At 42.7% G+C, this 16,805-nt stretch overlaps 1 protein-coding gene across 4 annotated transcripts in view; it reads left to right on the plus strand.

The window, feature by feature from the left end:
* PPP2R2B (protein phosphatase 2 regulatory subunit Bbeta) overlaps nucleotides 1–16,805 on the plus strand; it is a 600,069-nt gene that overhangs the window by 564,360 nt on the left and 18,904 nt on the right. For all 4 annotated transcript variants that reach the window (XM_073620616.1, XM_073620617.1, XM_073620618.1 and 1 more), the window contains 2 exons: nucleotides 4,435–4,612; nucleotides 5,583–5,747. In XM_073620616.1, coding sequence (XP_073476717.1) covers nucleotides 4,435–4,612; nucleotides 5,583–5,747 — 343 coding nt within the window. The remainder of the gene's footprint in view (nucleotides 1–4,434; nucleotides 4,613–5,582; nucleotides 5,748–16,805) is intronic.

Genomic DNA, 16,805 nt, shown 5'->3' on the forward strand with positions numbered 1-16,805 from the left:
TGTTTAGTTGGGCTTCAACAAAAAAAAAAAAAAACGGAAGCTGATTGGTTTCTTATGCACAGCTGCACCAGATTTAGCTCTTTCCAGTTTTAGTAAATCAACCCCACTGTGACTTCATATGTATTTGGAAATATATGCAACAAAACCTGTGTTTTGGTGTGTTTGATACTGTATAAAGTTTTCTGTAAAATTCCAGCTGGAAAGAGTGCTGAGGAATTCTATTTTATACTTATTACAGTCAATTATAGAGCGCCAATTATTTATGCCGCTCTTTACATATTGTACATTGACATCAGTTCCTGCCTTTAAAAAGCTTACAATTTAACATCCCCATATACTAGGGCCAGTTTGAACAGCAGTTAAAGGATAAGTTCACTTTAAAAAAAAAAAAAAAAAAAAAATGCAAATTTTTTGCAGTTAAAAAAAAGATGTGCATTTATTTTGGAGCCTGTAAAGCATTGCACCAGCAGCGGCTGCAGCATTGAGAACATGTTACATTTTCCTCCCTAAAAATGGGTGTAACATGTTCCCAAAGGTGAACTTACTGTGTATCTCGAAAGTATTCACAGCACTTCACTTTTTCCACATTTTATGTTACAGCCTTATTCCAAAATGGATTAAATTCATTATTTTACTCAAAATTCTTCAAACAATACCCCATAATGACAGAGATATTCAGTCGGTTCAAGTGTGGGCTCTGGCTGGGCCACTCAAGGACATTCACAGAGTTAGTTGTCCCATAGCCACTCATTTGTTATCTTGGCTGTGTGCTTAGGTTCGTTGTCCTGTTGGAAGATGAACCTTTGCCCCAGTCTGAGGTCCAGAGTGCGCTGGAGCAGGTTTTCACCAAGGGTGTGTCTCTACATTGCTGCATTCATCTTTCCCTTGATCCTGACTAGTCTCCCAGTTCCTGCCACTGAAAAACATCTCCACAGCATGATGTTGCCACCAATATGCTTCACTGTAGTGATGGCATTGGCAAGGTGATGAGCGGTGCCTGGTTTCCTCCAGACATGACGCTTGCCATTCATGCCAAAGAGTTCAATCTTTGTTTCATCACACCAGAGAATTTTGTTTCTCATGCCTGAGAGTCCATCAGATAGATGCCTTTTGGCTAACTCCAGGAGGGCTGTCATGTGCCTTTTACTGAGAAGTGGCTTCCGTCTGGCCACTCTACCATACAGACATGATTGATAGAGTGCTGCAGAGATGGTTGTTCTGGAAGGTTCTCCTTTCTCCATAGAGAAATGCTGAAGCTCTGTCAGAGTGACCATTCTGATGGTTCCAAATGTCTTCCATTTACAGATGATGGAGGCCACTGTGCTCATTGGGACGTGTATCCTTTAACCTATTGGCATGTCTTTTGAAGTGTGGAAACCAAAGTACCCAGAGAAAACCCAAGCATAGGGAAACATATTTTATGCATATGTTTTTATTTAAAGCTATCCCAATAATTTTTGTCTTGAAGATGATTTTTACTCATTTTCTTATAACTAGTTTATTTTTTGCTGTCTGCACTCCATTGGTGAGGTTTCTCCTTACTTCCAAGAGATGCAAAAGGAAATGAGAGGAAAATCTTTCGAACTGATTAGACATCTTTTCTTAGACAGTTGTCATTGAAATATGTTCCTTTTCCAATGTCCCTTTAAGGAAGATTTGCTCTCTACTAATGTTCTAAAAAAATGTTCCAAAAAAACAAATAACCGGCAGATGCAAAACTCAGTACTTCCTGTGGTCTTCCTGCAGCTAGTCTTTCCCGAGTACTGACTTACATGACTTGTTCTGAACAAACTGTGTCTCTGCATGAAAACGGCCAGTTTGGTATAGGCAACACTTTTTCATGTCCGAGCGTTCAATAGGGAGAACAGTGAGCAGCATTATACTGACATCACTAAATCTTATTCATACGTAGTTGGTAAGGTTGATTAAAGACAATAATCCATCCAGTTCAACCTGTGTTGGTGTGTGTGCAGAAAATCATGTCCCATATCCCCTTATATTGTTTTTGCTAAGATGCACATCCAAGAGTCTTTTAAAACTATCCATATTTTCTGCCGACGCCACCAATTGTGGAAGAGAGTTTCACATCTTTACCACATTGACAGTGAAAAACCCCCTACGCAGCTTAAGGTTAAACCGCTTCTCATCCAGTCTCATCGTATGGCCCTGTGTCTTCTTACACTCCCTGGGAATGAAAAGTTTCATACTTACGCTGGGATCACCATTGAGATATTTGTATATTGCTATAGATCTCGCTCCAGATCTCCTGAGACTAGCGGAGGTAATATTGCTTTGGATTCACACTGCAGATCTACAGCAATGGTCCTTGTAGACACAGGAGTACCTGGGAACCCCTACATATCAGAAAGAGCACTGCTATTATTTAGCAGAGATTTGTATCCATAAGGGCACTTCTATTATTTAGCAAGAATTCAGGCAAAAGGCAAATATTTCAGGCACTATTAGACCTCTTTCACACTGAGGCGTTTTTCAGGCGCTTTTGGTCTAAAAATAGCGCCTGTAAAGCGCCTCCCCTGTAGCCCCAGTGTGAGAGCCCAAGTGTATACACCGCTCCACCCCTGACATTAAAATCAATAGGCAGCGCTGCCAAAGCACCTTTAACCCTTTCCTCTGCCACTAGTGGGGTTAAAAACACCCTGCTAATGGCCTGAAAAACGCAGCTAAAACTATGGTAAATCGCCGCTAAAACTAGCGGTGCTTTACAGCAAACACGGCTGCGCTGTCAGTGTGAAAGAGATCTTAAAGTTTGTGTGTCGTCCCTACAACATGGCAAGCCTTTACTCCGTTTGATGTAACCTTCATATTTCTAGCCACTCTGCCATATATTTTTAACCCTGATAACATTATTCACCTTACCAGGTTTGGAGATCCCTGTCAGCAAGAAGATTCAATACTAAAAACAATACGAAAACTTTTTTTTTTTTTTTCTTGTGTGTTTAAATCATATTTCCTTAGCTTTAGGATTCAAATTAGATGTAAATGCCAGCCTAATGACATTTAGTTTACTAAAGTGATGTGTATTATAAATAGTTGGCATTTATATATAACTAAATACAATACTTGTTTTCACTTTTCACTTTTTTTTTCCTCTTTTGCATGTAAGTGCTTTTTATCTCCTGCAGCCTCTTTACAGACACTTGTCTACATACCTGAACCCCAGTAATGGCTGCATAGCATATTTGACAGTAGGTTTTCTGATGTTGACAACGGTGGACCATGCCTGGGTAATTTGTGTTGCAATGAACACTTGTAGTCTCCATCTAAAGTGTTGTCTCCTTATAACCAGAAGTAAGAAAAAACTGCGCTAGTGAGTAACACTAAAGCCCTAAACAAAAAATATGATCGAAGCAGCAATTCTGTGTGCAACACAAACGCCAACATTAAATAATAAAAATTGCGCTAATTGTTGAAAAATTCATATAAACATGAAAAATATAAAAAGAATGAATAATGTGCCAAAGTACATCAATCCATAAAAGGTGTTGAATAATCTGTACAAACCGTCCAAACAGATGATCTATAAAGATCTGCAGGTGAAGATATGTTTAACCTTATATTTGAATATATGAGACGGGGCATTTCTCACTTTAGCTGAGGTTCAGGCAGGCCAGGACTCAGAACGCGGTTTGGTTGTTGTATTTAAGGTGGTGACGCAGTGCGCCACCCATGCTCCAGGATGACGTCATTTATGATGAAACGCGTAGGGCAGAGCGATGAGCTGACGTCACCACCACTCTTGTGTCCTGACGGGTGGGTGTTTTTGGTTGCGTACGGCTGACACACAAAACATTAGGCGCTACTCAATTTTTAATTTACGAGTACTATGTTTTACATTTAATAAACCCAGATGATTTTTACACTGTGGAGCCTTCTTGGTACCAAATTCCGTCATTCACTTACCGAGTGACACCGGAAGTGTGGAGCAGCTCTGCGACAAGGAGCAAGGCCCAGGGTGGGTGATGAGCCACAGGCGGTATCCAACTCCCTATAACAAGGGGTCCACAGTAGCTAGTAAGCAGTTTCTTCAGCTGGTGGTAGATTCACAGTGGTTTTGGTGATGGAAGATAGACTTGTTCACGAAATAGATCATCTTTATAGATCACTGGTTTATGGACTGTTTGTACATATTATTCAACACCTTTTATGGATTGATGCACTTTGGCACTTTATTCATTCTTTATATTTTTCATGTTTATATGACTTTTTCATCAATTGGTGCGATTCTTATTTATATTATAGCAGGAAGTGCCTGAAGAAGGGACCTTTTATGCCAGGAATGATCTTAATGAGATTATACTGGTTGGGTTAACGTAAACTTTATTACTACTGTCAACAATAATGTTTGTTTACTGGTACTTTTCAAGTATTTTATGCTTTTTATACTAACCATGTGTGATATCTTCCTTCTTCCAGGTACCTGTATTGAGGCCCATGGATCTAATGGTGGAGGCCACACCACGGAGAGTGTTTTCCAATGCACACACATATCACATTAATTCAATATCCGTGAATAGCGACTATGAAACTTACATGTCAGCAGATGATCTGAGGATAAACCTATGGAATCTAGAGATAACAAATCGAAGTTTCAGTATCCTTTTGTTTTCATATTAAAGGACTTTGTCAGTAGACCACCAATGTATGGTTCATTCGTACACTAGGGTTTATGAGCTGGCTTCCCCAGCCTTTAAATATAAATTTATATATATATATATTTATAAATTTTTTTCTTTACAATTGAATAGCTTTTTTTCCCTTTTGTGGCAGACTTGGACAACTTTTATGGGAAGTGGGTACATGTTGTGGCAGTCTTGCCTACCATTGCTTTTAGATTCAAGCAGAACATTCAGTAAATATCCAACTCCAGTCAAAACTCTATCTGACAATTATCACCTGAACAGGAAAGAAAAGGAACAATAGCAAAAGTAAAACGTTGAGACGATGTGGATAAAAGTTTTAAACCCTATGGGGTTGATTTACTAAAACTGGAAAGTGCAAAATCTGGTGCAACTCTTCAAAGAAACCAATAGACTCCTTTCACATGGGCGCTTCCGCTAAGCACCCATGTGATCCCTGCTGAGCAGGCAGATGACATGTCCGTGGCCACTCCGCTATGCAGGGCGGACACAGACACAGCCCCGCTCTTATCTATGGGGCAATTCAAAATCCATCGGACAGATATGGAATAGGACAACCATCCATCTGATCAGATGGGGGCAGGTGTCAGCGGACGCTTGAAAAACTGTTAGGCGGACCTGATCAGGCAGCCCATGTGAAAGGGGCCATAAGCTTCCAGGTTTTTTTTTTGTCGAAGCTTAATTGAACAAGTTAAAGTTGGAAGCTGACTGGCTACCATTCACAGCTGCACCAGATTTTGCACACTCCAATTTTAATAAATCGATCCCTGTGTGTCTGACACATCTCATGATTCAAAATTAAATAGGAAAAACCTTTCAGTGGAGTTGGTCTTTAAAATACTCTGATTTCACCATAGAAATGAAAAGTGATTTTTACCTGTTTAGACAAATGTGAATGTTTGGCCTTAACATTGTGTCCTCCAGACATTGTGGATATTAAACCAACCAATATGGAAGAACTTACGGAAGTGATAACAGCCGCAGAATTTCACCCACATCATTGCAATACATTTGTATATAGCAGCAGTAAAGGAACAATACGGCTCTGTGACATGAGATCTTCAGCTCTTTGTGACAAACATTCAAAGTGTGAGTAATTGTCTTTTTGCCTTGTTATATTCCTTTGTTCCTTCTGTTAAATATTGCATTGGTTTGGATGTGCTTGCTTAACCACTTAAGGACCAGCCTCGTTTTGGATTTTAGGTGTTTACATGTTTAAAACAGGTTTTTCTGCTAGAAAATTACTTAGAACCCCCAAACATTATATATGGTTTTTCTTCTAACACCCTAGAGAATACAATGGCGGTCATTGCAATACTTTTTTTTGCACCGTATTTGCGCAGCGGTCTTATAAGCGCACTTTTTTTGGAAAAAATTCACTTTTTTGAATAAAAAATAAAACAGTAAAGTCATCCCAATTTTTTTTAATATTGTGAAATATAATGTTACGCCAAGTAAATTGATACCCAACATGTCATGCTTGAAAATTGCGCCCGCTCGTGGAATGGCGTCAAACTTTTACCCTCAAAAATCTCCATAGGCGACGTTTAAAAAATTCTGCAGGTTGCATATTTTGCGCTACAGAGGAGGTCTAGGGCTAGAATTATTGCTCTCGCTCTACCGGTCGCTGTGATACCTCACATGTGTGGTTTGACCACCGTTTTCATATGCGGGCGCTACTCGCGTATGCGTTCGCTTCTGCGCGCGAGCTCGTCGGGACAGGGGGGGTTTTAAAAATTTTTTTTTATTTTTATTATTTATTTTAAAATATTTTATTTATTTTTACACTGTTTAAAAAAAAAAAAAAAATGTGTCACTTTTATTCCTATTACAAGGAATGTAAACATCCCTTGTAATAGAAAAAAGCATGGCAGGACCTCTTAAATATGAGATCTGGGGTCAAAAAGACCTCAGATCTCATATTTACACTAAAATGCAATAAAAAAAAAAAAAAAAAAAAAAAAAGTCATTTAGAAAAATGACATTTGAAAAAATATGCCTTTAAGAGGCGTGGACGGAAGTGACGTTTTGACGTCGCTTCCGCCCAGCAGTATCTTGGAGACGAGTGAGCGCCATCTTGGCCTCACTCATCTCCTGACACACAACGGCAGAGGACGCGATCGCCTCCGCCGCTACCGACGGCTCCGGTATGCGGCGGAGGGCACCGGATCGCGGCGGGAGGGGGGGGCCCCTCTCCCGCCACCGATAAAAGTGATCTCGCGGCGAATCCGCCGCAGGGACCACTTTTATCTGAAAGCCGGCCGCCGCACGAAAACGGGGATACCGGGGTTATGGCAGCTAGCTGCTGCCATAACAACGATATCCCCGTTCAAACTTAGGACGTATATAGTCGTGCGGCGGTCGGGAAGTATGCTTATTTTGTAATGCCTGACCTAGATGGGTAGGCTGCTAAAGTCAGCCATTGACTCTGCGATTTTCTTTCCTGCAGCATTGACTGTGTTGATAGTGGAATCTCTCCTACGAAGCTATTGTGTTTTCCCGGTGGAGGGGCGGCGGGGAGCCGTCCCTCCTGGGAGAACACACACAGGCTATTGCTAGCAGCTATAGCCGTTGCCAATATTTGCATTGAAAACATGGCGTGCTGGTTGTACCCGAGTTGAGCGATCAATCAACTTGGGTACAATCAGCCTGCCCTTACATGGTTCCAATCTTGCCCCCATCACCCCCCCACCCCCCCGGCGATATATATAAAATTATAATCTAGTTTTTATTTATTTTTTTCCACTAAGCCAGCTATCAAATCCTACCCAAGCCTTTGCATTGCCTCTTGCCACTAACAATTCTTTCCTAGCTGCTGGAAAAGTAGGAATGGGGTGCTTTCTTTTGGCACAAAATGAGTTTGAATATGAAGTGTTCTGGCTGACTAAGGGCTATTTCAGGCTCACATGGTGCCCTAGACAGAAATATTGCTCTGCCTGGAATGACAGGATCGCAAAGGTTTAATAGTCACTACATATATAGGTACATATATATATATTTTTTTAAGAGAGTTAGGAATGTAGAAGTTTTAGCTGGTGGCATGTAATGTAGTTATGTGACAGACAGCTCCATAAACCTAACGCAAGTACAGTGCCTTGCAAAAGTTTTCACACCCCCCCTTGACATTTTTGCGTGTTTTGTTGCTTCACAAGCTGGAATTGACATGGATTGTTTGAGGATTTGCATCATTTAATTTACAGAACATGCCCACAAGATTTTTTTTTTTATTGTGAAGCAAACAACAAATAGAACAAAATAACAGAAAAAGTCAATATGCATAACTATTTACCCCCTAAAGTCAATACTTTGTAGAGCCACCTTTTGCGGCTATCACAGCTCCAAGTCGCTTTGGATAATTCTCTATGAACTTGCTACATCTTACTACTGGGATTTTTGCCCATTTCTCCTTGCAAAACTGCTCCAGCTCCTTCAAGTTGAATGGTTTGCGCTTGTGAACAGCAAACTTTACGTCTGACAACAGATTTTCTATTGGATTGAGGTCTGGGCGTTGACTAGGCCATTCCAACATATTTACATGTTTCCCCTTAAAACACTCAAGTGTTGCTTTAGTAGTGTGTTTGGGGTCATTGTCCTGCTGAAAGGTAAACCTCTGTCCTAGCTTCAAATCACACAGAGTGGTACAGGTTTTGCTCAAGAATATCCCTGTATTTAGCACCATCCATCTTTCCCTCAACCCTGACCAGTTTCCCAGTCCTGACTGCTGAAAAACAGTGTTCTTTGGGTGATGTGAAGTGTTGGGTTTGCGCCAGACATAGCGTTTTCTTTGGCCAAAAAGTTCAGTTTTAGTCTCATCAGACCAGAGCACCTTCCTCCTTCCTCCATACATTTTGGGTGTCTCCCACATGCCTTTTCGCAAACTCAAAATGTGCCATTTTGTTTTTTGCTAAAAGTAATGGTTTTCTTCTGGCCACTGCCATAAAGCCCAACTCTTCGGAGTGTACGGCTTATTGTTGTCTTATGTACAGATACTCCAGTCTCTGCTGTGGAACTCTGCTGCTCCTGCAGGGTTACCTTAGGTCTCTGTGCTGCCTCTCTGATTAATGCCCTCCTTGACCGGTCCGTGAGTTTTGGTGTGCGGCTGTCTCTTGGCAGGTTTGTTGTTGTGCCATGTTCTCAATTGGTTATGATTATTATTTTTTTTTTATTATTATTATTCAGGATTTATATAGCGCCAACAGTTTACGCAGCGCTTTACAATATAAAAGGGAGACAATACAGTTATAATACAATACAATACAATAGGATTAAGAGGGCCCTGCTCAGAAGAGCTTACAATCTAATATGATAGATTTGAAGGTGCTCCTATGGATCATCAAAGATTTGGATTTTTTTTTATAACCTAACCCTGACTTGTACTTCTCAACAACATTGTCCCTTGCTTGTTTGGAGAGTTCCTTGGTCTTCATGGCAGTGTTTGGTTAGTGGTGCCTCTTGCTTAGGTGTTGCAGCCTCTGGGGCCTTTCAAAAAGGTGTGTATATGTAATGACAGATCATGTGACACTTAGGCTCGATTCACACAGGGGCAACACGACTTCAACGCGACTTTGCAACACGACTTCAACCCGACTTCAACACGACTTGTGGATCCGACTTTCAATGAACGGGGATCCGACTTGGATCCCCGCCACTGTGTTTGGTATGAATCTTAAGGGGGAACTCCGCGCCAATTTTTAAATAAAAATCCGGCATGGGTTCCCCCCCCAGGGGCATACCAGGCCCTTGGGTCCGGTATGGATCTTGAGGGGAACCCCCCTACGCCGAAAGGACGGCGTGGGGGGTCCCCCCAATCCATACCAGACCCTTATCCGAGCACGCAGCCCGGCCGGACAGGAATGGGGGTGGGGACGAGCGAGCGCCCCCCCCCTCCTGAACCGTACCAGGCCGCATGCCCTCAACATGGGGGGGGTTGGTGCCTTGGGGCAGGGGGGCGCGCTGCGGCCCCCCCACCCCAAAGCACCTTGTCCCCATGTTGATGAGGACAAGGGCCTCTTCCCGACAACCCTGGCCGTTGGTTGTCGGGGTCTGCGGGCGGGGGACTTATCGGAATCTGGGAGCCCCCTTTCATAAGGGGGCCCCCAGATCCCGGCCCCCCACCCTATGTGAATGAGTATGGGGTACATGGTACCCCTACCCATTCACCTAGGGGAAAAAAGCGTCAATAAAACAAACAGTACACAGGTTTTTTAAAATAATTTATTAGGCAGCTCCGGGATCTTCTTCCGACTTCGGGGGTCCTCTTCCGACTTCGGGGGTCTCTCCGTCGTCTCCTCCCGGTGTCCGCATCTTCTGCCGGCTCCTCCGCTATCTTCTGCAGCTCAATTGCTAGCGGTGGTCCGGACTTCTGCCTTCTTCTTTTCTTCCAGAGATGTTGACACGACGCTCTCTCCAGCTGGAATGGTCTCTGAACGCTCCGCAACGGACTTATATAGGCGGTGACCCCGCCCCCTTATGAGGTCACTGTCCCAGGGCATGCTGGGGCTGTGCCGTCATAAGGGGGCGTGGTCATCACCCGGTGACCACGCCTCCTAAAACGTCACAGACCCAGCATGCCCAGGGACTGTGACGGCATAAGGGGGCGGGGTCACCGCCTATATAAGTCCCTTGCAGAGCGCACAGAAACCATTCTGGCTGGGGAGAGCGTCGTGTCAACATCTCTGGAAGAGAAGAGGGAAGAAGATGATCCAGAGGTCCGGACCACCGCTGGCAAAAGAGCGCCAGAAGATAGCGGTGGAGCCGGCAGAAGATGCGGACACCGGGAGAAGACGCCGGAGAGACCCCCGGAGTCGGAAGAAGATCCTGGAGCTGCCTAATAAATTATTTTAAATACCTGTGTACTGTGTTTTTTATTGACGCTTTTTTCCCTAGGTGAATGGGTAGGGGTACCATGTACCCCATACCTATTCACATAGGGTGGGGGGCCGGGATCTGGGGGCCCCCTTATTAAAGGAGGCTCCCAGATTCCGATAAGCCCCCCGCCCGCAGACCCCGACAACCAACGGCCAGGGTTGTCGGGAAGAGGCCCTTGTCCTCATCAACATGGGGACAAGGTGCTTTGGGGTGGGGGGGGCCGCAGCGCGCCCCCCTCCCCCAAGGCACCAAACCCCCCATGTTGAGGGCATGCGGCCTGGTACGGTTCAGGAGGGGGGGGGGCGCTCGCTCGTCCCCACCCCCATTCCTGTCCGGCCGGGCTGCGTGCTCGGATAAGGGTCTGGTATGGATTGGGGGGGACCCCCCACGCCGTTTTTTTCGGCGTAGGGGGTTCTCCTCAAGGTCCATACCAGACCCAAGGGCCTGGTATGCCCCTGGAGGGGGAACCCATGCCGGATTTTTATTTAAAATTTGGCGCGGAGTTCCCCATTTGAGCACAAGTCGCATGCCGAAGTCGGATCATGCGAGACGGCGATCCGACTTCAATGATAGTCAATAGGCTGAAGTCGGATCAAAGTCGGATCCAAGTAGTACAGGGAGTACGCTCTGAAGTCGGAGCGACTTCAGTAGTGTCTATTAAGACGCTCCCATGCACTGTAATGTGAATCTCTTTCTGGGGCGACTTGGGGCGACTTGAGGGCTTACAAGTCGGATCCCAAGTCGCGGTAGTGTGAACCGAGCCTTAGATCGCACACAGGTGGACATCATTTCACTAATTATGTGACTTCTGAAGGTAATTGGTTGCACCAGAGCTTTTTATGGGCTTTGTAACAAAGGGGGTGAATACATACGCACATGCCAATTATCATTTTTTTTATTTCTGAAAAATAGTTTTATGTATATATTTTTCTAATTTTACTTCACCAACTTAGTCTATTGTGTTCTGATCCATCAGATATAATTCAGATTTAAAAAAATGAACTAAAGGCTGTAATGTAACAAAATGGGTAAGAAGCCAAGGGGGTGAATACTTTTTCAAGTCACTGTAGATGCTGCGTTGAAGGCCTGTATATGCAGAGGTAGATTTTGAAAGGTGGTAAAGTCAATGGAGGGTTCTAATGCAGTTTTAGTATTTGCACCACTGTAGTTTCTTGGACTGGGAATTAGTGCCTCATATATTGGCCACAGAGCAATAATATAAAAAGTCATATTTAGGGGTAATTATTGCTAAAGAAGACAAATGAATAAACAATTGCTTTAACTGTCTTTTTATTTGTCTACTTTTCAGCTATTAGGTTCATGTACCTTTTTAGACATTTTTTTTTCCTAAGCTAATGATCTGATCAGATGAAAAACTCATGAACATGAATCCGTTACTCTTGATATCCAATGCATAGGGCTCAAAATGCAGAAAAAGACTTCTATGTATAACCGGTGATAATGTGCACACTGGTTTAAGCGTAACACCACTTATAATATAAAAGGTGTTACTTCACAGAGGCATCTAGTTATTTTCCTTGCAGATTTGGCTGCCCTAAAATTTTCCCATTCATGGCAGGTTAACATCATTAGATTGTGTTGTAAAATGGGAAGAGCGTGACAGGCAGCAGAAGGAAGTGTCCCTTAATTAACTTAAAAGGAAGGATACAACTGTACAATACGCATTAGCTGGTTCAGTGAAGCATTAGGTGCATACGAATACCCTTAACCTTTTTGGTATGTGACCTGAGAATTGTAATTAGGTTGGAGAAAGAGCTGTTAGAAATACAAGAGAACATGCTGTACAGGCCACTGCCACAACACAACACTATTATTACAAAATTACATTTATTGCAATACTTTAAATTGTGTGCCTGACCATATAAATGCCAGGGCATCCTAGATGGGTAATTGGTAACATACCCAGCATTCCTCCTGTCTGCACAAATACTGTTCCTTGTTGCATTTGGGACCCCTCTCCCTTGCGCGCCTTCATAGGCCTCTCTCTTACGCCCATTCTGGGAAGGTTCAGTGTAAACTATGAACTCATTATTGTTCCAGTGATTGCTTTTTCCATATCGGACTCTTGTCCATTTCTACAGATTTCTTTAAAAGGATTTAAAAAAACAAAAATCGGTTATAATAACTAAAGGTTTTTCAGAGAAGGAACATTAGTTACCCAAGTTTCACAAGCTTGCTTGGAGGTGGAGGTAACTGTGCTTTATGACAATTTCTGATTTGCAAATTTTCTTGCACATATCTGAATTCTCGTTGGTGATCCCATTGAAGAGAACCTGTCAAAATAGCTGCCGTTGCTGATTTGTTTTCAAATATATAGGCTGTGTGTATCCTGGAGATTTTGGCAACATTCTAGAAACAAGGATGCAGCCAGTAATGTCACTTTCACACTGGGGTGGTGGGGGCGTCGGTGGTAAAGCGCCGCTATTTTTAGCGGCGATTTACTGTAGTTTTAGCTGCACTTTTAACCCCCTGCTAACAGCCGAAAAAAGGTTAAAAGCGCCCACAAAGCAATCGCTGGCCATTGATTTCAATAGGCAGGGGCGCTTTAGGAGCAGTGTATACACCCAAAGATTCTGCTTGGAGGACTTTTTTTTCTTTTTTTTAAACGCCCCGCATGCATCCAATGTGAAAAGTACTCGGGCTTTCACACTGGAGTGACAAGGGGGCGCTTTACGGACGCTTTGCAGGCACTATTTTTAGCGCTATAGTGACTGTAAAGTGCAGGCGCTATTTTTAGCGCTATAGCGACTGTAAAGTGCCTTAGTGTACAATCCCTTGGTGCATACTTGTTACTAAAATGGCAGAATTATGTCCCCAGCCTGCAGCTTTTTAAAAAGTCAGCGTTTGCAGCATTCCTTTTAAAGGAAGACCATATCTAGTAGGCCACTGTACACACTACAAGATGTACCCTGCTTTATACCAGATATCAGTAGATGACCAATACCTTCAGTGCTAGTTCACACCAGATGCAGTTCTGTGCACTTTTTTTTTCTCTGCACTAAAAATGCATGCAGTGTTTTCCATGTATTCTAATGGCTCTAGTTCACACCAGTGCAGTCAGGTCCTGTCAGTTTCCAGTGCGAAAAAGAAGTAGAGCGTGCTGCATTTTTTCTGCCCAGAACTGTACTGGAACCTAGCAAATTGTATCAGAAAGGCACTGGAACCGCACTGGAACTGCGTGTGGTGTGAACTGTAAGCAAAAACTGATCTGGAACATATGAGTGCCTTTTTTCTGGTGTGAACTGGCCCTACAAATGCATGCACAGTGTTTTCCATGTATTCCAGTGGCTCTAGTTCACACCAGTGCAGTCCGTTTCCAGTGCAAAAAATGACCAGAACTGACTGCATTGGTGTGAACTAGAGCCATTGGAATACATTGGAACACATTTTTAGTGCAGAAAAAAAGCGCACAGAACTGAATCTGGTGTGAACCGAAGGGGATTTTTCAAAGCTGGAGCAAACAGAATATGGAGTTGTGCCTTGCAGCCAGTCAGATACTAAAAGAATGCCTGCCCTAAGTGCAACAAAAAGAGAAAAACACAGCAACACACTAATCATATGAAAACTAGACAAAAATATATAAGTAAATATTTGCACTATATAGATCTCATAGGAGATCAGTTTGCCTTGCTGTCATACAGCTATGATATCCACAGATTCCACGATTCTCCAGTGCTACACAAAAACTTTTGATCAATTCCAAAACTTGGTGAAGCGCTCCACAGTCATAAATCTGAGAAAAACATAGTATTAATGAGTGAATAAATCATAAACTGCTAATAATTGTAAATTATAAATGCTTCAACATTACAAATGCACGCTAGTGAAAAAAAAAAAAAAAGTTTCTAGAGCAGCACGATTCTGTCTAAAATGAGAATCAGGATTTTTTTACTTAAAATAAAGATCACGATTCTTGCAGCGTAACATCTTTCACATTATACAAAAAAAATGGGCTAACTTTACTGTTTAGTTTTTTTTAATTCATTAAAGTGTATTCTTTCCAAAAAAATTGCGTTTGAAAGACCGCTGTGCAAATACAGTGTGACATAAAATATTGCAACAACTTCCATTTTATTCTCTAGGGTCTCTGCTAAAAAAAAAAATATATATATATATATATATATATATATATATATATATATATATATATATATATATATATATATATATATATATATATATATATACACACAGTGGAACCTCGGATTGCGAGTAACGCGGTTTATGAGCGTTTCGCAATACGAGCTATTATTTAAAAATTCTGACTTGGTTTGCGAGTGTTGTCTCGCAAAAACGAGCAGGATTCAAGCCTCTGCGGTGTGCAGTGCCACATTTGGCCAGAGGTGCGGGGGCGCCGGTGAAACTCTGAGCCGTTCGGAGCCCCTCGGAAATACTTGGAAACACTCAGAAATACATGGAATCAGGAAATGCTGTTTTAAAGCGGGAATACGGCCAGCTAAAAAAAAATTTTAAGTCCGCAGCTACAAACACTGTAGCTGCTGACTTTAAATAAGTAGACTTACCTGTCCTGGGTGCCCGCGATGTCGGCCGCCCGAGGCCAAACCGTCCCTCGGCTCTCAGGTCCCGGCGTCGCCATCCTAGGTAAGGGAAACAGGCAGTGGAGCCTTACGGCTTCACTGCCAGTTTCCTACTGCGCACGCGCGAGCGGCACAGCGATCTGCGAATGGCCCCGCGGTGTTCAGGGAACACACACACAGTTCCCAGAAGGCAACGGACCGAGGAGAAGAACACGCCGCGGAATAGGAAGAGGCAGATTAGGAAGACTGCCTAGCAACAAGGGTTTAGGTAAGTATAAAAAATTTTTTTTTTCCAAATGTTTTTTTTTTATTTCTCTAGGAATTTTGGTGGCATTTTTTTTTTTTCCAGGGTGGCCCTCTGCTCGTGATCGTGAGGATTAATCGTGCATCTCTATTATACAATGTTGCCTTGTGAATTTTCAGTCCCTTATCACACCAAGAAAACATGTCTATTATATATCACACATAAAAGTGGCACAATGTTCATCAATATAAAAATCTAAATTTATATGTATTTTACAGTCTCTTCTTTACCACAACTGCTACCTTTTATTATCCTTGACCTTCACCAAATATGTGCAAAGTTGAACACTTACCCTCTCTGGTAGACCTCTTAACCCCTTGCCGACCGGCTCACGCTGATATATGTCTGCAGAAGGGCACATACAGACATATTAACATACCTGTACGCTGCCCTTTAAGACGCGGCATTGTGGGCTGCGGGCTTCGTGAGTGTGATTGCGGGTCTCGCGGACTCGATGTCCGCTGGGATACCTGCGATTGTCTCACAGAGAGGAAGAACGGGGAATGCTGATGTAAACAAGCATTTCCCCATTCTTCCTAGTGACAGGACACTGATCACAGCTCCCTGTGATCGGGAGTGGTGATCAGTGTCGTGTCACTCGTAGCCCATTTCCCCTACAGTTAGAATCACTCCCTAGGACACACTTAACCCCTGCAGCGCCCCCTACTGGTTAACCGCTTCACTGCAAGTCAATTTACACAGTAATCAGTTCCTTTTTCAATCGCACTGATCGCTGTATAAATGTGAATGGTCTCAAAATAGCACCAAAAGTGTTCAATCTGTCCGCCATAATGTCGCAATCATGATAAAAATCGCTGATCACCGCCATTACTAGTAAAAAAAAAAAAATATTAATAAAAATGCCATAAAACTATCCCCTATTTTGTAGACGCTATAACTTTTGCGCAAACCAAACAACCGTTTATTGAGATTTTTTTTTTTTTTTTTTTTACCAAAAATATGTAGAAGAATACGTATCGGCCTAAACTGAGGACGTTTCTTTTTTATATATTTTTTGGCGGATATTTATTATAGCAAAAAGTAAAAAATATTTCAAAATGGTCGCTCTTTATTTGTTTATAGCGCAAAAAATAAAAACCGCGAAGGTGATCAAATGCCACCAAAAGATAGCTCTATTTGTGGGGAAAAAAGGACGTCAATTTTTGTTTGGGAGCCACATCGCACGACCACGCAATTGTCAGTTAAATCGACGCAGTGCCGAATCACAAAAAAACGCTCTGGTCTTTGGGCAGCCAAATGGTCCGGGGCTGAAGTGGTTAAAGTACAAGGGGTCAAAAATAGCCTAATTAGAACAGCATCACTCTCCAGCAATAGCGCTACCTTTTTAAGGGATTCAAAAACTTGTCAATTCTCCTCTTCCACTATATCACCATCTGCTTGATAGTAGCATATAAA

The sequence above is a fragment of the Aquarana catesbeiana genome, linkage group LG03, assembly GCF_042186555.1.
Source record: "Aquarana catesbeiana isolate 2022-GZ linkage group LG03, ASM4218655v1, whole genome shotgun sequence".
NCBI classification, from domain to species: Eukaryota; Metazoa; Chordata; class Amphibia; order Anura; family Ranidae; genus Aquarana; species Aquarana catesbeiana.